Consider the following 24,966-nt stretch of genomic DNA (forward strand, 5'->3'; position numbering starts at 1 on the left):
GCAACTTCAAGTAAGTATTTTTTTTCTTTTACCTGTATTCATCTCTCATTCTATTATTTGCTTCACTAATTAATACATAATTTATAGTTAAAGTTTTAAAATATATTTTTATCATGACATAAAAAAGTATGTACTTAATTATAACTTTTGTTTTTCGCAGGTACAAGAACGTGAAAATTTATTCAAGAGTATTTATTAGACGGCTGGTTACATTAGCAAATTGAGGAAGCAACATACGTCCATCTCTTTTTAATTTATCAATATTCTTCTATCTCTATTAGACTTTCATGTTGGATAGATTTTACTTAATTTCTGTGTTTTAATTTATGAAGTTTGTAATGAGATATTATCTCAATATAGTATTAATTGTTTTTAATTATACGATCATGGATGGAAATTTTTGTTACCTTGCACGTTCTGTTATGTTACTTTCAATTCGCCTACTAATAAATTCACAAATTAGTGAAAAACTAGGTAAATACTAATTATCAATAGTACCACTATGAATTTAAATGACATCAAATATTTATAATTAGTGAAAACATATTTTACATTAGTTTGTCACAAATTGACTGCATTTAGTGACAAAAATAAAACTTGTATGAGAATCACCTATATTGGTCACGGATTAACGTTTTATTTTACGACAATTGAAATTGTCATTAATCATAGTAATAATTTTATTTTCTCAGTAACAAGTAATATTTTTAGTGACGACATAATAATTTTTAACTACAAAATTATAATCATTTTTAGAAAAGCAAAGTTGTCACAAATTCATATATTTAGGGACAAAAGACTTTTTTGTATATAAAAGGCGATCATTAGTGACAAAATTATAGTTGTTTAACCACGAAATATGTATAACTTTGGAGACAATTGGTATTGTCACCAATTAAACTAAACGATTAATGACAATCAGCATTAATAACTTTTTCAGTGACGAAAACAAACAATCAACTCCAATTTTTAAATAGTTTCTCCGACAAACGAGTTTGTCGCAAATACTATGTATTTGAGGACGAAAACAAATTCCGTTGTTAATCTAACTTTTTTTGGCGACGAAGCACTAAGTTGTCTTTGTATACTTTTAGTGGCCCAGTTTAAAAGATGAACTATTGACAATTTTTTTTTTCGTCACAAAAAATCTTTTGTGACGAAATATGAGTATTAAGTGACAATAATTTATCATTGATAATCAAATTTGTTGTAGTGGTAGTTTAAATATACACGTGTTTCCTCTAGTATACTATGTGTATATTTTAATGTATTTCATTTGGTATAGTATGTGTATATGTGCATTGAATGCTTTATGGAAAATGAAATAGTCATGCATGTGTATATGTGAAAGAAGCCTTGAGAAGGTAATACAATTAAAATAATGAGAGAGAGTTGTTTGAAAAAATTGAATTAAAATAAAAATCTGCTAAAAGGTAGAGATGAAAAATAAAAATGCACAATTATCCATTATACCCTCAAAAGTCGTGTGAAGTTATTATAATGCCCCCATTCTGGACATTTGGGCCATTGTTAGCGGGGCCAAATATATTTTTCGATTTTCTATTACATCTCAATATTATTATTCAAAATAGATTAACTTTCTACTTTGTTATAGTTTAATTTTATTTCTGTAGTTTGAAAAAAAAAACAATTTCATGGTAGTCCTAGCTCTTAGAGACGGATCCAGGATGTAAATTTTATAAGCTCAACCTTTAAGATTTTTCGTATTTAACTTATTATATTTTTAAATTTATGGGTTCATATCTGCAATTTGTTGCTATTTTAGTGAACTTTTGTATATAAATGTGTGTTCCGTGTTGAAAATTATTGGTTCAATTGTACCCGTTAGTATAGCACTACATCCGCCCTTACTAGCTCTAGAGGTAGCGTAACTCTTATGGTTATTTTAAATCATAAGTAAAAGTAAAGAGATAAATTTAAACTTTTCTTCTTAGTATTTTCATACGGTGTAATCCACATATTTCAAAAAGAGTTATGTTAATGGCAAGAGCAAATATGAGATGATTTGCTAATAAGAATGGTATAAATTAACCAAAAAAATAACGTATACTTTGCACGGAGTGACCTTCCTCGCGTCTGGTAGAAATCTACAGTATATAACGTATAATGACCACTAGAAATTATTTGCAGTGATACAAAATATTTGGAATCACATATGCAGTTAACTTTGAATCTAGGGTTGGAGAATAAAGATAACTTAGTTTTTATTTTTTTTTACCTTTTCTATTAAATATTAAATATTTAAATTGAATTTAATTATAATTTAGCTCACAGGTCGGCCCAGGACGAGCCTCAATCAAGCCTCAAAGGCTAGCAGGATAATTTGCATCGGGCTTATAAACATCAGATTCAAATGGGCTCAAAAAATCTAACTCAATCGTATTATAGTAGTGGGATGGGTTGAGTTGGCCTTACGGGTCAAATCTATTTTCACGGCTATTAGTATATACTGTAATCATGAAATCACAAGTGAAACATAAAAATATTATAATGCATATCTTTATTGATTTACTATGAAAAGAATAAGAAAATTCTTTATTAACTTACCATATATCAAGTGATATCTAATATGAAATATTATAATGCATATAAATATAGTAAGAGAGGAAATCATAATAAATGGTATTCTTAACTCCCACCAGCAAGGTGGATTTTTTGACTAAAAAATATGATTGCCTTAATTTTTTTAAGTTATTACAATTTTTGGCCAATGGTCACCTAAAAAAGGCTATAAAATGGTGGTGATTACTGGTTGGGTAGATCTATCAGTGAAATAAAAGAGTTTTAGAAAAGAAATGACAATTCTTAAATTTATTCTTCTAATTATTAGTGTTGTGGCAACTTTGTTTTCCATAGCTTTGGCTATACCAGGGACTGCATCATTTTACTACAATTTACCATATGTTTGTAAGTTTCTGCTTTTCCTTTCAATTTATTGCTCTCTAAATTTTATTAGACCCAAAAGAAAAAACATTATTCGAATGACCAAGCATTTTGTTCAATTGAGCAACAATTCGAAGGACCTAGCATATAACTAATCCGAACTTATTTGATACTGAAACGTAATTATTATTGTTATTACAGCTTCGGTATGTTTCGGAAACACATCCCAAGGTACCCTTGTAGCATCGAGTGATCAACTCGGGGATGAATTTCGGTGTGGAACATTATTAAAGGTCACATGCACTGGTCCAGTGCCAAAGCCTTGCACTGGCAAAAGCGTTGTGGTAAAAATTGTTCATACTTGCCCTGGATGTGGTGTAACCATGGATCTCTCTAAAGAAGCATTTGCAGTCATTGCTACTCCTGTCACGGTCGAAAATATTATTAAGATCGACTACGTCAAGTAAGTAACTATATATATCCAAAATATGAAATTCAGTTAAACCATTTAGTTATATGTCATATTTGTCACTGAGTATATTGTTCTATAATTGTCAGGGTGTCATGAGAGGGCATCAAAGATGGCACGTGGAATTCCAATCTATACTGCTAGCATATCGAAGTATACTCTATTGTGAAGCTAATTTAATTAATAATCCACAACTTGATGCATGTATTTGATCACATAGAATAAAAGTTCATCGTTTCCTTTTCTCTTTGTACTATGATGGAAAATAATTTGAGTAACGTTTTATCAAGCGCATGCCATTTATCGTATAATCATATCATAATATCTTGATAATCAGATACAAGAGGTAATCCAGAAGTTCATATTAGAATTTTTTTTGGTAAGTAAAAAATTTATTTACTTATTAAACTTTACAAAAAGAAAGAAAAACAAAAAAGAGTACTAAGCACAACTAACTCAGAAACTCTATCTACAGTTATACTACTAGCCTCTTTACTACAGCAGCTCTACCATTACATTAAGGATAAAAATTCAAATGCTTTTAAAGTTTTATTAAACCACTTAATTAAGACAGATATATACTAATACGAATATTTGTTTAAAAAGTAAATGCTTCTTGTTTTTCTAAAATGCCAGATATTATGAAACAAATTTAGTTAATTAATTGGCTATCGGGACTTTCACCTTATTTATTAGGGCTCGATTCTCCATCATATCATTCCCTCGGTATAAGAAATTAGCTCGCTAAAAAGAAAGTAATGGATTTCATGGCGACAAACAAAGGTCACCACAGAATGATCCCAAGTTTCAGTAGTATAATTGACCATTTCTCCACTGTACCATGATGAGATAGTAATTATTGAAGTATTTAATCAGGGGCGGAGGCACAAGTCAAGCTATGAGTTTGGTTCAAACCTAGTAACTTTTTCTTAAATAGAGTATTTAATGTTTAGAATTTATTAAATATGTAAAAATATAAAATTTAAAATTTAGTCACTAATACTTGAAATCGTCGTTCTAAAATGCAGATGTCGTAAGGTTGAAATCCTAACTCCGCCTCTGTATTTAACCCTTCATGAATTTTACCTAGAGCGACTTGAATGTCCTTAAGGACAACAATCGCTCCCAAATGCGCACACACGTATACGTGGTCGTACAAGTAATAAAATGATAAGTCGAGTATCGAACCCACTAAATTCACCAAGATTGTTATTCAGTCGAGTCAATCAGAGTTCAAAAGTGTGATTATACTAAACAATAATTCTAACTAGTAACTAAATTATCAAGCAGCAAAATGGTTGTTGGGTATTCAGTAGAGACGAATATTCTAGGGTTGTGATCGATTCACCAATCCTATTGTGCTCTAGTTAACTCTCCCTTTCATACAATTCATTCGTGGTTGCTAATTAATCGAATAATTGCTCTCGTAGTATTCTCTATTCGTGTATTCAAAATAGATTAATGTCTATATTCCTATGGAATCAATCTATTAAGAACGCATTAAGATTACAATATTTAATTAAGCACGATGACTAGGTATATTCCTATCCTAACCATAAATCTGCCCCTTTCAGAGCTAAGATCATGATCTCTTCAATTCTTCTCTAATCTAAATATGGCTTTCCCAAGCATATCATAGATAATAAATAGAACCTGACTGTTGGTCAGACAATTAAGCAATTAATTACAAAATTGAAGAAACAACCATATATTGGTGAATTGTAATTAAGGTTAAGTCAACTTTAAACAACAATATTCATGGCTAAATCACAACCCCAAAACTATGGGTTTTAGCCACTTATGATAATATCAAAACTAATTCACAAGTGTTGAATAATCAAAAATACTAAGAAAAGATGAAGAAAACTGAGATATCCTCGCTCCCCGATGTTCCCCGTGTGTATTTTTCCTTCAAAGTAGAGTCACCCCCCTCAAAATAGGCTTAGTCTTGCTTTTATACATGTTAGGTAGGTCTTGGGCCGAAATAACCTTGTCCCGAGCAAAGTTGGAGAAGCTTCCCATCACCAGCGCCCAGGGTAGCGTGGGGCGCTGGAAAAATCAACTTTCTGGAAATTGCGCCACAGGTAGTGCCCTACGGTGCCTGTGGCGCTACAATGGCTAATTTTCAACCTTTTGCTTCTTTTCGACTCTAATCTCGCACCTTTCGCCCCTATTGCCTCCGGATGATTCCTACATATAAAAATACCACGAATAAGCATAAACCAATATATTTCACATCCGAAATCTACGAAACATGAGTAAAATATGAGGCGATATACATATAAATATATATACTTTAAGCAAAATATCAACACCCCACACTTAAATTATTGCTCGCCATCGAGTGATGAGACTATCAACCACACCCCAACATCATACACATCTCGACTAGAGAGGAGCACTTCAATTTTTAACTCTACACTCTACCCTTGACTATGATCGATACCGACAATCAAGGATGAATATACAAATTTCACATTCTTCCCGTTTTAAACATGCCCAAGTATATCATTTCAATTCAATCAATTCAAACAACCTATCTATTACCACCCCACCTCAAGAGCCGACTCGTTACCCCTAAGCACTCTCAACTCGCGCACTCACCCAACAAAAGAAGTTTACAACATCACTAATCCTTCATGAGATCATGTGCCTCACCAACAAATAAAAGAGTGAATATAGAGTAGTCCACACATTCAAGTATGCCTTTGAACATAATTTAAGGACATCACACAATTGAACAAAATTCGCTCACTCTCATAAAGAATTTCATTTGCATCCCGTAGTCGTACCATAAGCTTGCCCGTAGTATACATCTCTACTAATCTAAGCTAGCCAAATCTAGGATCAATTAGGACTATAAGGTTGTAATGTAGGCTAATGACCGGGTATGATATATTTAGGAATATTGACTAACCCTCCTAAGAACTTTAATACACTACAATCACAAACCAAGTACATATTCTTCGCAACTAATTCACTCGCCACAGAACATATACAATATAGCCCCTTTTTCAATGAAGTACTTCTATACTCCCACTAGCACAATTTAGTCGGATTAGGAGATGTGTTTCTCTACATCATTTGAACTATTATTTTTTTTTCTTCTTGCAATTTTTTCTTTTTCTCTTTATTTCTTTTCCTACACACACTCCATACATTAATGTACATCAGCTAGTGCCTTTTGTTTTTTCCACAACTTTGGTGTACCTTAAGGTCCCCTTCCATGGTTCCACTCGAAAGCTACTCCCCAATCTCTCGCCTTACTTCTTTTAGCGACTAAGTACCTTAGGAGGTAAATGTTCAATAATCTCAAATTAAGAACAAAATAGGGGTACGACTTGTAATGTGGCTGCCAAAGAAAAGGTCTATAGGCTCAAAGGGGCTAGCAACAGAAAATTTTATTTTTAAGTGACAAGCACATCTATGATCAATCAAGAAACTCCTACGTCATCTCCTAGACTAGCACAACTTAATGATTTCGCTTCGATTAACACACGGGGCAAGTTTTAGACTACACAGGATAGCACAGAAAATCACAAATCCTCACACACACATTGCACATGACTCAATCAAGACGGTTATGTTCAACTCTCAAGTCAAGCAAGCACATATAGTTGAGAAATTTTAAGAAATAATGCATTATGTGGCATGCAAGTCAAACAACTGAGAAAAGGCATCACAAAATAGGATATTTATTTTACTCGGGCATCACAATTCAAATCAAACGCACGGAAAGACAGAGTACATGCCATAACCTAATATGTCAGCACCAAACACGTCATTAGGCACCTCAGAGCAACTCAGTTTCTTCCTAACCTACTCCTAAAAATATAAAGTACCCGGTTCGAGCTACACCCTTGGAAAAGAACCGGCGCCCAAAGAAAAACCAAGGGATACTACCTAACTATCCTAAAAATAATATTTTGGTATTTTTAGTCGGACTTAATCCCTTAAAAAAAATATCCAATAAATCCATCATCGGGAAAAGTCCAAGCTTTTTAATTTTTTTTTCTATTTTCTTTTTTTCTTTTCTTTCTAAAAAAACCCAGACTAAGTAAAAACTCATAAAAAGAAACAAATTTATAAAATGTACATTACAAGAAGTAGTTCTCCCACCCCACACTTAGCATATGCATAGCCCCCGATGCATGTAAAAATTTAAAGCAAAGTAGGGTGAAAAGAAAACTCCCTGCTAGTCAGATTTCTCCTCCTTAGCATGCCCGCCAACCGCACCTCCTGGCTCATCATCATCATCAGGTCCCAGGGGAACCAAAGCCATGGGCCCCGTGACTTCATTACCAATCTCATCCTCTGTGTCGGAGCCTTTGTAAGTGTTCTCATCCTCCGACGAGTGAACGGGGCTGCCAGGTGTAATCCCCAATATCTCTTTGGAAGAACTAGACTAATCATTGCGTAAATACATACGCTCATTGTCTGATACACCCATCCTGCTCATGAGTATATTTAAGGAGTTATAGAGATACTTGTTGAAGTTCTCATCCCTTTCATTACGTTCGGCCTGGTAATCTTAGACATAGTCTCCAACAAAGATGTGATGTCCATCAACCCCTTAGGAGCCTCCACAACCTCGTCATACCCGGGGTATTCAGGCACTTCCCGGGAAAATATATACTGCATGAGCAAGTTGCCAAAGAAGAATCGCTTGATCTGCCACCCAAATGATGTGCGGGCCATCTCCACTAGCATGATCTCACCCACATTGATGGGTCACCCAGTCATAAAAAAGAATATCACACACAGTCGAGCTCGAGTGCATTCACTGTTGTGTTCAACTGGCATGAGGCGGGCATGTACAAAATGTTGCCACACTTTGGTTGTCTTGTTGAAATCAAAGCGGATCATCTCAAGATGGGCATCACCCTTAGTTCTGGTCCACTTGGAATTTGAATCGACGCCATAAAATGTGTGATGTATCACCGTGTAGATTGGGCTTTTGACAAATTTTTGTAGCCTCCGCGGGTTAGAGTTCTCAACCCCCAAAAATTCACATAAGGACCGCCTATCCATTGGTACCTCCTTTCCACGGACCCATGACGTGAACAAGTCCGCATTCCAATTGGCATACAATTCTCGCACCATGCTCAAATTTGTATGGCCAGGGCATTCTAGGAGTTTTTCCATGTGCAGTTCTCGTAACCGGCCAAGCACGTCCGAGAAGTTCTTTTCCAAAGCTTTCACATTAATTCCCATCTCGAAGACGTAGCACCCATAAGGCACAAAGGTATTTTGCCATTGGATGTCATCATCACGAACTAGATCCAAACAAGGCCTCGATCGCAATGGTGCCTGCTGTGATCCGTCGACAACTTGTTTTCCTTTATCTTGCCTAGATGATCCTTCCCCTTGCTTGCGCGTTTTTGGGGGCATGAGCAGTGGTGGAGGTCTTCCCTACTTACTTGACCTTATTTGCATCATCACGAGCCATAGCAACCTACATCACAAATAAGCATGAATGTGAGAAAGAATCAACAAATCCGCCTAAGGTTATCGTGAGAGTTAAAGATGACCCGCACTTAAAACCGAAGGCTCAATTTACTAGACTCACAATTGTGATTTAAAAATACTAGACTCACAATTGTGATTTAAAATGCACAAGTGTTGCACCACAAGGCAATGGGTACCAAGACTTCCCCATGCTGCACAATTATAACTCACGAACTATGCCACACAAATCAAGTGGTCGATAATGGCGAAGTAATTTAGCCTTAATGCAAGCAAGTGGCACATGATCTGTAACCTCTACAACTACTACACTACATTAGCTAATTATACAAAGTTCTACAACATACATAATATAAGATACATGGTGTGGGCGACATGTGCACATTAAAACCATGCTCCTAATTATGTAAACTCACCCCCACACACCCCATACTTAGCCCGATATCACATACAACTACACTCGGTTACTCAAACTTCACCGGTGCGCAAAGTATTCATTCAAACATTTTATCAAACACATTATGGGCATGAAGTTGTACAACTTATTTTAGCAATGGTGGAATATGGTGGCTCTCCCGAATTTCAACAAACTAGAGGGAATTATAGTTTACTACTCCATATACAATACAACAATCAAGTGTTATCAATCAATTTCATTCTCATTAGGCTCACCCACCATAGAAAAGAGTTCAAAAGAAACACTAATGGGAACTTGCGAGGGGGAATGGGTTACTTATTTACTAAATAAGAAAAATAGTGGAGAAGAGGTAGCATACCTTGATGATTGATTGAAGAAAGCAAGAGAAAAACTTGGAAAAATTGAGAGAGAAGAGAAGGGGGTCGCAGGAAGAGAGAGAGAGAGAGAGAGAGAAAGAATGTGAGAGAGAAAGAGAGCAGGTGAAAGGGGGAGCGGTTAGAGTTATGTGAAATTCATTTTTGTTAAAGTGGAGATGGGTTGGGTTGGGTGATTGGGTGTGGGTTAGAATGTGTGTGTAGATGGGTATATGGGTCGGGTTTTATGGTTATGGGTCTTAACTTAATAAAACAAAATCAAAATAAATAAATAAATAAATTTATACTTACTTGACCCCCTGCCCAGCGCTCCATGCTAGGACTGGCACTGGGGGCGTTGAACACACTATAAAGTGTGCCCCAGGCAGCGTGTGGCGTTGGTTTTACAATTTTTTTAAAAATGAAATCCCGATCCCCCGAGCATTTTATATATCCAATTTATATACCCCATACCATTCTACCTGTAATTTCTATGTCTACAAAGAAAATAAAAATTCAAGTCTACTCTAACTAAAAATTTAAAAACTAAACTATGAAAGCCATAAAAATTGGGTTGCCGCCCAACAAGCGCCTAATTTAACGTCGCGGCATGATGCAGGGGCTCGCTTACTCATCAATGAGTACTACTTTGGTCTTCTCCCGATCAATGATTCCTCCCAAATAGTGCTTGACTCTGTGTCCATTCACTAAAAATTTTCTTTCACCATGTAAAGCGCACAACTCAAGTGCACCATAAGGAGTGACTCTCACCACCTCAAATGGACCTGACCATCTCGATTTTAACTTCCCAGGAAACAACTTGAGCCTAGAATTGAACAATAGTACATGTTGGCCCAGTTCGAAGTGATGTGGCTTGATATGCTTGTCATGCCACCTTTTCGTTTTTTCTTTGTAAAGCTTAGCATTTTCATAAGAGTGCAGCCTGAACTCATCTAACTCATTCAACCGCAAGAGTCTCTTCTCCCCACAGCTTCAAAGTCCATATTCAACTTTTTAATGGACCAGTACACCTTGTGTTCAAGTTCAATATGCAAGTGTCATACCTTCCCATAAACAAGCTTATATAACGCCGCCACAATTGGTGTTTTATATGCAGTTCTATATGCCCACTAGGCATCATCTAACTTTGCAGTCCAATCTTTCCTATTCACACTCACTTTCTTCTCTTATATTTGCTTTATTTATCTGTTGGACACCTCATCTTGTCCACTTGTTTGCAGATGATATGCCATGACAACTCTATGGCAGACTCCATATTTACCTAGAAGGTTATTCAGCAACCGATTGCAAAAATGTGTCCCTTCATCACTAATCAAAATGCGTGGAGTCCCAAACCTCGAGAATATGTTCTTCTTCACAAAAGCAGCTACCACCTTGGAATCATTTGTTGGCAATGTGATCGTCTCTACCCATTTTGATACATAGTCAACTGCTAGCAAGACGTAATTGTTTCCTCTGGACAATGGGAACGGTCCCATAAAGTATATCCCCCACACATAAAAAATCTCTACCTCTAGGATGTTATTCAAAGGCATCTCTTGCCTCTTTGTGATTGTCCATGTTCTTTGATATTGGTCACACTTCTTAACAAATGCATGGGCATCCTTGAATAATGTTGGCCAAAAGAACCCAGATTGTAACACCTTTGCAGCTGTCCTATCGCCTCCATGATGTCCCCCATAAGGTGTTGCATAACAATCATAAAACACTAATTCCACCTTCTTTTCTGAAATTCACCTCCTCATCAACTGATCATCACACTTTTTATACAAGAATGGTTCATCCCAGTAGTAGAATTTTACATCATGTAGAAACCTCTTTCTAGCTTCAGATCCAATTTCAGGAGGAAGTACCCATTCACAAGATAATTCACATAGTCCGCGTACCATTGGGGAGGGTCTTGGGTGATAGCAAAAAGTTGTTCATCAGGAAATGCCTCCTTAATTTGTCCACCATCCTCCATATAGTCATGATTTTCCAGCCTTTGATAGATGGTCAGCTACTTGATTTTCTGTGCCCTTCCGATCTTGTATTTCTACATCAAATTCCTGCAACAACAAAATCCAGCGCATCAATATAGCCTTGAATTCTTTTTTCTGTAAATAGATACCTGATTGCTGCATGATCGGTATGGACTATGACTTTTGTTCCCACCAAGTATGCCTACAGTTTCTCAAAGGCCCACACAACGGCCAACAACTCCATTATAGTGGTGGTGTAATTCAGTTGTGCATCATTAAGAGTCTTACTCACAATAGTAGATGGAATATAACATCTTTTCCTTCCTTTGGCTTAGCACAACCTGAATAGGATGGTCACTTGCATCGCACATAAGTTCAAATGGTAAGGACCAATCCGGTGCCACAATAATCAGGGCAGCCACGAACTTCTGTTTTAGCTCTTCGAATGCCTTCAGACAGGCTTCATCAAAATTGAAGGTTACATCCTTTTCAAGCAACCTACACAAAGGAGTAACAATTTTTGAAAAATCCTTAATAAAGCGTCTATAGAACCCTGCATGTCCCAAGAAACTTCGGACACCCTTCACAGAAATGGGTGGAGGTAATTTTTCAACCGCCACCACCTTCTCCTTATCAACTTCGATGCCATTCCTTGACACTCTATGACCCAACACGATGCCTTCTTGTACCATAAAATGACATTTTTTCCAATTTAGCACTAGATTTGTTTCTTTACAACGGGCCAACACCATGCCCAAATTCTTCGAATAGTCATCATAAGTAGACCCAAAGATTGAAAAATCATCCACGAAGAGTTCCACAAATTATTCCACCATATCGGTGAAAATAACCATCATGCACCTCTGGAAAGTGGCCGATGCATTGCAAAGAGCAAACGACATTCTCTTTAAAGTGAAAGTACCATAAGGAAAATAAAAATGGTATTCTCCTAGTCCTATGGGCATATGATAGTCTGGTTGTACCCTGAATAACCATCAAGGAAGCAATAATATTCATGCCCCACCAATCTGTCCAACATTTGGTCAATGAATAGAAGTGGGAAGTGGTCTTTGCGAGTTACTTTGTTGAGCCTTCTGTAACCAATAGAAAATCTCCACCCTGTCACGGTGCGAGTAGGAATTACCTCATTTTTATCATTCTCTACCACAATCATCCTCCCTTTTTAGGCACACATTGAACCCGACTTACCTAGTTGTTATCATAGATAAGAAAGATGATACTTGCATCTAGCCACTTAATTACTTCCTTCTTCACGACCTATTTCATAATGGGATTTAATCTACTTTGTTGCTCAACACTGGGGCATCGTCCATCTTCCTAAAGATTTTATGCATGAAAATTGATGGACTGATTCCTTTGATGTTAGCAATTGTCCACCTAATAGCTTTTTTATGATCGCGAAGTACTCTGAGAATTTTTGTTCTGGCACATCGGTCAAGGTGGATGAGATAATCACGGGCAATGTCTCAGAGTTCCCCAAATAAGCATAGCGTAGATGCGCTGGAAGGGGATTAAGCTCTAGCTTTGGAGATTCTTCAATAGATAGCTTAGGAGGGGTTAGAGTGACATGCTTGTCTAACTCCTCAAATCTCCCAAACCCATGGACCTGCAAGATATATTAAGTACGTGCTCAATTTCTTCCATCATCTCATTTTCACTATCTTCTTCATCCCCAATCAAGGCTTGTTCAAGAGGATCTATGGGGCTCATATAAGGCACCTGATCGAGCTCAAATGCACACCTCAAAATAAGGTATAAAACTGTCGATTGCAATTATAGTAACCCAATGAAGAGTCAGGGTCGAATCCACATAGAGCTAGATGGGAGTTAGGGGTATATATTCTAATGCGTGAAATTGAATTATCTTGATTTGCTCTTCCACAAAATGAAATTTGTTTCTAATGCTAGTTTTACACTAAAGTTTACAGAATAAAGAAATAAGACAAGGAAAATTGTTTTTTATGTTTTCCAAATTGATAAAAAGCCTAGGGCTATGACCATCACCTAGGTGTTTGCCTCATGGGATAAAAACCTTATGCTTGTTTTGTTGATCGGGGTGTATTATAGCTATCAACTCTCAATTACCCATTCAATACCTCTCGGTCAGAGAATGGTTTTGCCTAATTTGGCTTTCTCAAGACCAAATGGGTATCACACAGTACAATTGATAAAATCTCAAGTCGAGTTATTACTATCTCTAGGTTGAACCCTTTAATTGGGTTAATCAATCTCTCAATTGACCCAATTCCTTGTTAGCCAAGTTTTTCTAAACTAAGTCTCTCTTTCTCAAGTAGAGACTAAGTCAAATAGGCATGAACTAATATTTGCAACCATTAATTTTACAAATTAAAGCATTAACTAGGCTAAATATCAAACACTCACTCATAAACAAGTACTAATTTATTTACCCATAAGATTAACACACTAGGGTTGGGTCACAACCCTAGTAAAAATCTAGATATTCATGCTTGATGTTGAAGAACAAGAAGAAAAAAATGCTAATTAAACTCATGATGTAAGTTAAAGATAATAAAAACTATTGTAAAATACACCAAACTATAGCAAACTTCCAAAATAGGCAGAGAAAAATGGCCACAGAACTTGCTGCTATCTAAAGTTGACTTAATTTTGTGAAATTCTTCTATTTAAACAAGGCTAGAAATTTTGGACTAAAATGCCCTTCGGGAGGTTCTGCGGCCGCACTATTGCATGTGCGGTCCGCTCAATTCTTCATCTGGTAGGAGCTGGGATTCTGCTGCTGCACAATTCTGAACTGCGGCAGCAATGGAGTATTTCTGTGGTCCGCAGATTTGGCATTGCGGTCGCAAACCACTGATTTGCGGTCTGCTGATTTAACATTGCGGCCGCGAGACATACTTTTACGGTCCGAAGATTTAACATTGCGGCCACAAGGCATACTTTTGCTGTCCGCAAGGCATATTTTTGCGGTCCGCAATAGTATATTTGTGGCCGCAAGATAATTTTCTGCGGCTGCACAAATCTTGTGCGGACCGCAATTTGAGGAAGCTCTAATGTCATCTCTCTGCTCATTTTCTCAAAAGTCTGCTACGTTTTCCTTCGTTGATTGCGGCAACAAATGGAATTCTATGGACCGCACATTGTCAGCTTCTTTGTCTTTGATTGCCTTATGTTTAGACTACTGTTTTTTGTGTCGGATTTCATCTCGGGAGTCCAACTTCCACATTCCTTCAATTTTGCAAATTTCATTAGTTTCGGAACATAATTCAATGCTTTTAGACTAAAACAAAAGCTATATGGTGCTAATAAGTAGTCAAAATCCCCACTTATCAACTCCCCCAAACTTAATTCTTTGCTTGTGCTCAAGCAAACAAAATAGTTCCCTCCTCCACAAGTTGAGAGTCATTTCAGCTAGTCAAAGGTGAGCCATTTACATATTAGTTGGGTCCAACAATTACCCACACTACTTATGTATTATCAACAAGGAGACGATTTACACATTGATGCACATATTGTTCTAATGTGACACTTGAGCATCAAGAGTTGACTTTATTCATCAAGGAAACTCGTTCTCTCATATAGGTCATTGTGGATTCTAAACTTCTCCTCCTCTACTCCCCGTTTTCATATCTCATTTAAGAATTTTAGCCCTTAATCCAAAGGCTTATGAAAGGTTCACTCATCTCTCTCAAGAGAATGTCGTAAGTACGACTTCAAGTACCATAGGCTTACCCTTCATGTAGATCGCCACTAATATAAGGTTACTAGGCTTGAAATCAGGTAGGACTTCTTTTAGGATGCAATGAAGCCTTTTGGGTTAGGGTTGGATATAATATGGTTGAGTGATTACACCTTTCCTTAAGAACTCCATCTTTTTATTCTCGGCTCACACCTTGCCAATTCTTTTAGTCACCTTCTTTTCCTTGGGCAACTAGAGACACTTAAAATCACTCTTTCTTGATCATGACATTCATTTTCTCCCTTTTTGATTTGCTTTTTCTTATCATCATTTCTTTTCTCTTTTGTGGCTTGATACCCTTTTTCAATTTCCTCGTCTCTCCCCCAAACTTACATTTTTAGCCATTTATTTCACATTAGTGTTAAGGAAAGCTCGGGTGCCAAGAGAGGATCATAATAGAACGGGTAAAGGCTTGTAACATGGTTTTCAAATGAGAAAGGCTAAAGGCTCGAAGAGGTTGACTAGGGATGACATCATTGGTAGGCAATAAAAAAATCAAACAGGCCAAGGAAAGCCTACAATCACTTCTCAAGCCAAGAAAAACTTAGGATTTCGCCTTGAAATACATTCGGGGCAAGTTTTAGACCTTTCACACGGGTACTTGGACTAGCAACAAAGTATCTCATCACTCACGTAACTGGATTGTTAAATAGGATAGAGTCGAGGGCCCACAATGACCACATTCAAGATTGAAAATCACTATGGTTCGATTAAACCACTCGATGGTTTCCTAAGTCCACATAAGAGTCACAAAGTCACTAACTAGAGCTATTTCTTTCAAACACCTTATTTCTAACCATAAGCACGTAGTTAAGTGTGTTGGTGCCAAGTGAAACATGTTTGACTCTTCGAAATGACTTAATTAGGTATTTTTATTCATTACTCCTACCATTATTATCTAAATAATAAAAACGGATGCAGTTCCTTAAGAAGGTTGTCATGCCATCCATCGTTGGGAAGAGTCACCCGGTTCACACAAGAACTACCTTTGGAAAGAACTGTGGCATTAAGAAAACCAAAGGCTTATTATCTACTAAAACAAAAAATGAAGCTATTAAATCCAAAAGAAGATACTAATTCAAAAAGAAGTTATTAAATTAGAAAGAGGCTACTAATTTAAAAGGAAGATACTAAATTAAGCATTAACTAATAAGAAAATAAACATAAAGAAGATACAAAGCAAAAACTATTGAAAGCATAATGAAGGAGAAGGAGAAGATATATACATAATGAGAGAAAAGGAGAGAGAATATACAGAATATGGAAAGAGAAGAAAATAATGTCAAGGTAATACAAGTCGATTGTCTCAGAAACATCTCATAAGATCAAATAAACTCCACCCCTCGAATAAATATCAGCATTGTCCCCAATGCTTCACAAAATAAGAGTAAAGAAAAGGTAAAAGTGAAGAAAACTCCCTATGGCTCCTTGGACATCTCTGTGTCCATAGCAACGTCACCGCCCTCAGTCTCATCCAACTGGATCTCATCATCCTCAACTCTGGGAGTGTCTGGCTCCTTAGACTAGCCAGCTGGTGCTGTAAGATCCGGCCTAGGTGATGTGGGTGAATCAGCATGTCAAAAGGAATGTCTCCGGCTACTGCAAGCTTGGTAACCTATCTCCGGAGCTTGTCCACAGACTTCGTGGACGCCTGGGACTTTCTCATCTTCTTTACTTCTTTTTCCAGCTCTTCGATCACTGACCCATGCTGCACCAATGTAGTCATGATTGTGTTCTGGTTCTCCACGAGCTTCTTCAATGTTTCTTCCACTTATGGGGGTATCTCAGGTATTAGAATAGTAGACTGTGGTGAAACAGTACATGATAAGTCATACAGCTTTGTAGTGACTGTCTATATCCAGTTGTTGAGGCTCGCCAATGTCTGGGAGACTCGCAGCGCAGAAAGTAGGGCAGAAAGCACGAGCACCGGCTTCAAAGCCGAGGTGGAACCTGTGATAGGGACTGCAGTAGGAACTGAGGATGGTGGTGGAGGCATAACTACGACACTAGATAAAGGCTCGGCTGAAGTGGATGGAATATCAACTGCCTCTGCAACTACCACCGATGGCTCATCAGACTGGCATATGGTGGTAGACGGCTGACCCTGTTTCTTAGGGTTGTGTGCATCCTTCAATAAATAACATGAGTAAGGCTTCTTCGTCCGCACCTTTGTGTCAAAGTCCCTCGCCTTTACCTTCGCATCCGTGAGATACCTTGTAATGGTGTTGGGATACGGGTAGTATGTGTCAGCTTGCTGAGCGACCATAAAGATATTGGCCGACATCACGATACCCACATTGATAGGGTACCCGGCCATAATGGAAGCAAATAGAACAACTCGAGGGATCAGAAGATATGTCTCATTCTGGCACGGGTCTAGTCTATTGCATACAAAGGTTTGCCACTCCTTTGCCTCAAAGCTCAGTGTACTCCTGTGAATAGCAACCCCTATTGTGATCCATGGTGGTGGTGGCCCCAGAGCTGCCAGAATCTCTACTATCCAGGGACCAGCTGCATCCCCAAGTGCACATTTTTCTAAGTACTCTGTGGTCTGGACATCATCAAACCCCAAGTAGGTGTTCAATGTGTGCTGATCAAATCGCACTTTGAGGTTCCTCACTTTAGTCACCTTTGTCTCTTTCTTGATATGTGCCACATTGGTGTAGATTTCTCGGACAAGGCACTCCTTCGCATCCACCACCCTCTGGGTAAACCACATCCACTCTTTGCATTCTCGAAATTGCCTCAAAACTGCAGGGTTATACTTCTCTAGTTCTTTCAACTGGAACTGTTGCTCAAGAGTGAGAGACCTCACTGGACACCATTCACGGAAGCTGATGAAGGCGGTTAAATTGACAACTCTTTGATCAAAGGAAATAAACTGATTTGCGGCTGCAATGGGATTTCTACGGTTCACAAATTGTTTTTGCGGCCGCATAACCGTTCCTTACTAAAGTACCCTAGACTCACGTTCTGCAGACCACACAATCTTTTGTGCGGCCACATATTGCAAAATTACGAACAGATAGTCATTTTTTATTCCAAGGCTTGTAAGTTTTGCTCAATTTTGACATGGAAATAACGTATATGCATGAAAATCTATTGACCCATTCCCCCTAGATCATTTTCCAGTCTACCCACTACAAATTTATCCCACATGGTTGTTCAATTAGATTCAACAGACAAATGGTCTAAATTTTCCCCCAAAATCTAAAAATTAAAAGAAATGAACAAGATTATGAAGCATAGTAGATGTGAATGGGTGCAAGATATGAGTGATTAACCGTTGATAGATGTGTGGGCAGATGATTTAGCAAGGGATTTCAAATTAGTACAAGTTATGAGTTCAGAGAGCGAAAAGGGTAACAGTAGCCCTAAGACCTCTATTTATACTTGTCTATTTTTTCTAAGGGAAAGAGGCTTGAGTGCAGTCGCAAAATTCTAATTGTTGTCCGCACTCGGTTACCTGGGAGGCTCAGTTGCCCTTTTATTTTGCGGTCCGCAAAATTGTGTTTGCGTCCCCAGATTTTGTTGCAGACCGCAAAATTGTTGTTGCTGCCGCAAATCGTCCATTTTTCTTACAGGCCAATTCTAGGGAGCTATTAGTTTCAACCTTCAATTTGTGCAGTTCGCAATTTAATTGTGCGACCGCATAGCACCTTATTGCTTCAGCAACTAAAATTATGCGGTCTTTCCACACTTAGCCAGATTTCCGGGCACAATTCCTGTAAAACACACTCATACATGCAGCACACTTCAAATTAAGTTAGCTAAAAAATAACTCTTAACTACAAGAGAAGCAAAGAAAAGAAAAACACACGGGTTGCCTCCCAAGAAGCACCAGAGTTAACGTCGCGACATGACGTAGATTACCATCATTTGAAATGTATCATCGCCACGACGTGTTCATCACCAACTTTTCCCAAATAGAGCTTTACCTGGTGACCATTGACTCTGAATACCTCATTGCTTTTGTTCTTCAAGTCCAATACACTAAAGGGTGTCACATCCACAATTTCAAAGGGGCCACTCCATTTAGATTTTAGCTTTCCGGGAAACATCCTCAATTGTGAGTTGAAAAACAATACAAGATCACCCACCTTGAACTCTTTGTTCCAAATGTATTTGTCATGAAGATATTTCATCTTTGCTTTATACAAGGACGAACTTGTATAAGCATGGTAGCGGAACTCATCCAATTCATTCAAATGTGCAACCCTCAAATTAGCTGCTACATCCCAATCAAGGCTCAAATTCTTTAGAGCCCATATAGCTTTGTGCTCAAATTCCACCAGAAGATAGCAAGCTTTTCTGGACACCAACCAATATGGAGATATTCCGATAGGTGTTTTATAAGCTGTCCGATAAGCCTATAATGCATCATCTAGCTTCTTGGACCAATCCGTTCGGTTAGCATTCACTATTTTGGACAAGATACACTTTATCTCCCGGTTGGAGACTTCCACTTGACTGCTAGCTTGTGGGTGATAGGGAGTCGTAACTTAATGAGTAATACCATACTTGCTAAGTAAAGTGTCAAAAGCCTTGTTGCAAAAATGCGACCCCCCATCGCTTATGATATCCCTCGGACTACAAAACCTTGTGAAAATATTATTCTTCAAGAATTCCACCACACTTCTTGCCTCATTGTTGGGTAGAGAAGCCGCAACCCATTTAGAAACATAATCAACCGCGACCAAAATGTAGGTGTTTCCAAAAGAACTCACAAAAGGACCCATGAAGTCAATACCCCATACATCAAAGATATCAATATCTAAAATAGTAGTGAGAGGCATTTCATTCTTCTTCGAGATTCCACCGCCCCTTTAACATTCGTCACATGTTTTCACTAACTCACTCGCATCCTCGTAAAGAGTGGGCCAATAGAAAACGCAACTTAGCACTTTGACCGCCGTTCTTGCTCCACCATGGTGACCACCATATTGCGAAGAATGACAAGCCCCAAGAATATCACTTTGCTCTTCTTCCAGTACACATCTTTTAATTACCCCATCCGTATAAATCCGGAAATGGTATGGCTCATCCCAATAATAATCTTGACAATACTGCTTGAGCTTCTTCCTTTGATTTGAAGAGAACTCATCCGGGATGACTCCACACACAAGGAAGTTTGCTAGATACGCAAACCATGGAACCTCTTTCATTGAAATAGCCAAGAGTTGCTCATCAGGGAAGGAGTCATTGATTTCATGGCCATCATGCGACCTCCCCTCCTTCTCCAAACGGGATAAGTGGTCTGCCACTTGATTTTCACTCCCTCTTCGATCTTGGATGTCGATATCAAACTCTTGCAATAAAATCACCCATTTCATCAACCGAGGTTTTGAATCTTTCTTGTTCATAAGATAACGACGTGCCGCATGATCCGTGTGGACAATAACTTTTACACCCATCAAGTACGGGTGGAACTTCTCAATTGCAAACACAATGGCAATGAGCTCTTTCTCCGTAATGGTGTAGTTGAATTGGGCACTGTCACAGTCTTACTAGCATAGTAAACCGGATGAAAAATCTTATTGATGCACTACCCCAAAACAACCCCAACTGCTACGTCGCTAGCATAGCACATGAGCTCAAAAGGGATACTTCAATTAGGAGCAGTGATAATGGGAGTGGTTGTCAACTTAAACTTTAACAATTTAAAGGATCTCATGCAATCATCATTGAAGTGAAATTTAGCATCTTTCTCTAGAATCATGCAAAACGGGTTCACCACTTTAGAGAAATCTTTTATGAAACGCCGGTAAAACCCCGCGTGGCCTAGGAAAATCTGCACGCCTTTCACCGAATTTAGAGGTGAAAGTTTAGAAATCACCTCAATCATTTCCTTTTCAACTTCAATGTCATTCTTTGAGATCTTATGGACAAGGACAATGCCTTCCTCGACCATAAAATGACACTTCTCCCAATTTAGTACCAAATTCGTTTCTTCACATCTTGCCAATAATTTATCCAAATTTTTCAAGCAATCATAAAAGGAATCCCCAACCATCGAGAACTCATCCATAAAAACTTCAAGGTATTCCTCCACCATGTCCCTGAAGATAGCCATCATGTACCTTTGAAAAGTCATCGGTGCATTACATAAACCAAATTGCATCCGCTTAAAGGCGAAAGTACCATAGGGACATATAAAATTTGTTTTTCCTTGATCTTACGGAGTGATAAGGATTTGGTTGTAGCCTAAATATCCATATAGAAAGCAATAGAAAGCATGGCCGTCCAAACTATTAAGCATTTGGTCAAGGAAGAGAAGTGAAAAATGATCCTTCCTTGTGGCTTTGTTGAGCTTGCGATAGTCCATCACACTCTTCAACCGGTCACCGTTCATTTAGGAACCAATTAATTCTTGTCATTTGTGACCACCATCAAATTTCCGCATAGACTTGCACACATGGAATATGACTTTTTCATCATCCACCCGGAAAGTGAGTAATCTGGCTTCCATATTACAAAGAGCATTCCATGTAGCAAGGAAAGGTCTTCCAAGAATAATAGGCACCTCATAATCCACTTCACAATCAAGAATGACAAAATCTGCCAGAAGAATGAATTTATCAACACGAACCAATACATATTCAATCACTCATGACAGACTCTTCATGGTACGATCGGCCATTTGTAATCTTATAGATATGGGTCTTGGTTGACCAATTACCAAGGTCTTGAAAAATGAATAGGGTAAATTGATACTTGCCCCAAGATCACAAAGAGCTTTAGCAAACTTGACACATCCAATGGTACAGGGGATTGTGAAAGTACCGGGATCTTCCAATTTAGGAGCCATTGAATGCACAATTGCACTCACTTGATGAGTGACTTTAATTATTTCAAAATTCATCGACCACTTCTTTGTCACCAAATCTTTCATAAACTTTGCATAACCAAGCGTTTGTTCCAAGGCTTCAACTAATGGTACATTGATTGAGAGACTCTTCATCATTTGAATAAACTTCTTGAATTGGTTTTCACAATTATGCTTGGCAAGCCTTTGAGGATATGGAGGAATAGGCTTAGGCAATGGCACCTTACCTTTTGCACTACCGGTTCCTGTATGTCAATAATGTGATCCCTAGACGGGTTCACTTCCTCTTTAGTCTCTTCCACATTATCATCAATATCAATCCGAACTTCATCATTTATTTGCACCACATCGTTCGGGACCTCTTATTCTTGTACCACTTGCTCATCATCCACAAGTTGCCTTTGACTTGAGGTGGGTACATTCCCACCTCTTCCACTCCTAGTAGTAACGTCCATGGCATGACCCGTGTTGTTACCACCCTTTAGGTTTACTACCGTGTCACTTGGTAGTGCCCTCTTAGGATGAAATTAAAGCTTGAGAGATTTGTCCTATTTGCACTTCTAAGTTTCAGATCGATGTTGTGTTTGTGTGGCAAGTTGGGCATCCGAATCGGCATTCTTTTCCATCATTTACTTGAACATGTTCTCAATACGCCCCATCTCATTGGTTGAAGAACTAGGACCATGGGAAGGATAAGGAGGCAGGTTTTTCGGTTGTTGATACATCGGTGGCCTTTGAAAACCCGACCCACAGTTTCCTTGATTATTGTTCCATCCTCATTGATTATTACCTCCCCAGTTTCCTTATTTTTTCCATTCCAATTTCCTTGATGGTTGTTATGCCAATTCGCTTGATTGTTTCCACCACTCCAATTACCTTGGTTGCTAGAATTTCAATTGCCTTGATTGTTTTGAGGTCGCTATTATTATTGATTTGGGACTTAAAAATTCTTTCATTGCCCTTGAAAGTTGTTCACGTAATGCACCTACTCTACTTCGTTATGGTAAGAATCATCTTGATCAAACCCACTATCATCTTGCACAATTTTTTCACTCGTTGTTGCACTTAGGGACCTTTTGTTTTCCATTTGTTTACCATAATGTTTATTCCCTCCATGGCATTGACTTGCCTAGGGTTTTGCACTTGTTGAATTTGAGCCATTGCTAGTTGATTCATGGTGGTCATCAATTCGGCTATGGCTTATCCATGGTCATGTAACTCTTTGGGCCATAGAAATCAGTGGGTACGATTTTGAGTATCGACCCCGAACTGCCATCAAATCTCAAATCTTAGAGGACTTTCGTGGTTGACTTTACACTGGACTTCGTACCCAAGGTTGAAAAAGAACTACTAATAAAATCGGGTACCTCTTTGGGAGTCTAAACCCTCTTTACGGATGGTGCCTCAAATGCGAAGGGGTCCAGACTAGGCATCGCGCTAAAATCACCAACTTGTAATGTAGTTAGACAGTCTATCAGAACTACAAAATTGACTAACAATGAGGCCGAGTATGAAGCCATGATTGTAGGTCTCGAACTAGCTAGAAGCTTGGGAGCAGAAGTCATAGAGGCTAAGTGTGATTCCCTCCTCGTGGTAAACCAAGTTAACGAGACTTTTGAAGTCCGAGAAGATCGAATGCAGAGGTACTTGGATAAACTAGAGGCGACTCTACATCGATTTAAGGAATGGGCCTTGCAACATGTACCTTGAGAACAGAACTGCGAGGTCGACGCTCTCACAAACTTAGGTTCATCGGTCGAAGATGACGAACTCAACTCGGGGATTGTCGTACAACTTATGAGATCGGTAATCGAAGAAGGTCACGCTGAGATAAACTCCACGAGTTTAGCCTGGGATTGGAGAAACAAATACATAGAGTACTTTAAGAACAAGAAGCTTCCATCGGATCCGAAGGAATCGAGAGCTCTGCGCACAAAGGCAGCACAGTTCACCTTGTCAGAAGACGGAACACTGTTTAGAGGGACGTTCGATGGACCATTGGCAATATGTTTGTGACCGGGAGATACAGATTACATCATATGGGAAATTCACGAGGGCACTTGTGGAAATCATTCTGGTGCCGATTCGCTGGTCCACAAAGTAATCAGAGCATGGTATTATTGGACTAATATGGTCAAGGATGCAGGGGAGTTCATTCAAAAATGCGACGAACGCCAAAGGCATGCGCCCATGATTCATCAACCCGGGGAACTACTCCACTCGGTCTTATCCCCATGGCCCTTCATGAAATGGGGAATGGACATTATCGGCCCCCTCTCATCGGCCCCAGGTAAGACTCGATTTATTTTGTTTATGACCGATTATTTCTCTAAATGGGTTGAAGCACGGGCTTTCGAGAAAGGCAGAGAAAAGGAAGTGATAGACTTCATTTGGGACCACATCATATGTCGATTCGGGATGCCATCCGAGATTTTATGTGATAATGGAAAATATTTCATCGACAGCAAATTAACTAAATTTCCCGAGGATCACAAGATCAAAAGGATCCTATCAACACCTTATCATCCTAGCAGGAACGGACAAGCCGAATCACCAACAAAACTATCATCCAAAATCTTAAGAAGAGATTGACCGACGCCAAAGGTAAATGGAGAGAAATAATACCCGAGGTCCTATGGGCATACCGCACAACATCGAAATCCAGTACCTGAGCAACACCATTCTCGTTGGTTTATGGCGTCGAAGCTCTTATCCCAGTCGAGGTCGGAGAGCCTATCATCAAGTTTCGATATGCAACAAAGGAGTCAAATAACGAGACCGTGAATATGAGCCTAGAATTGTTGGACGA

At 38.5% G+C, this 24,966-nt stretch overlaps 2 protein-coding genes across 2 annotated transcripts; one reads left to right on the forward strand and one right to left on the reverse strand.

The window, feature by feature from the left end:
* Positions 1 to 2,816: 2,816 nt before the first annotated feature.
* LOC107769768 (putative EG45-like domain containing protein 1) lies at positions 2,817 to 3,472 on the forward strand. Its single transcript, XM_016589023.2, has 3 exons — positions 2,817 to 2,928; positions 3,106 to 3,367; positions 3,463 to 3,472. Exons 1-3 carry the CDS (start codon positions 2,817 to 2,819, stop codon positions 3,470 to 3,472), a joined length of 384 nt encoding a protein of 127 aa, XP_016444509.1.
* Positions 3,473 to 11,598: 8,126 nt separating this feature from the next.
* On the reverse strand, positions 11,599 to 12,284 carry LOC142173023 (putative mitochondrial protein AtMg00860). Its single transcript, XM_075237605.1, has 2 exons — positions 11,934 to 12,284; positions 11,599 to 11,679 (listed from the first exon to the last, which is right to left on the reverse strand). Exons 1-2 carry the CDS (start codon positions 12,282 to 12,284, stop codon positions 11,599 to 11,601), a joined length of 432 nt encoding a protein of 143 aa, XP_075093706.1.
* Between the last annotated feature and the right edge of the window lie 12,682 nt (positions 12,285 to 24,966).

The sequence above is a fragment of the Nicotiana tabacum genome, chromosome 18 (genome assembly GCF_000715075.1).
Source record: "Nicotiana tabacum cultivar K326 chromosome 18, ASM71507v2, whole genome shotgun sequence".
Classification (NCBI taxonomy): Eukaryota; Viridiplantae; Streptophyta; class Magnoliopsida; order Solanales; family Solanaceae; genus Nicotiana; species Nicotiana tabacum.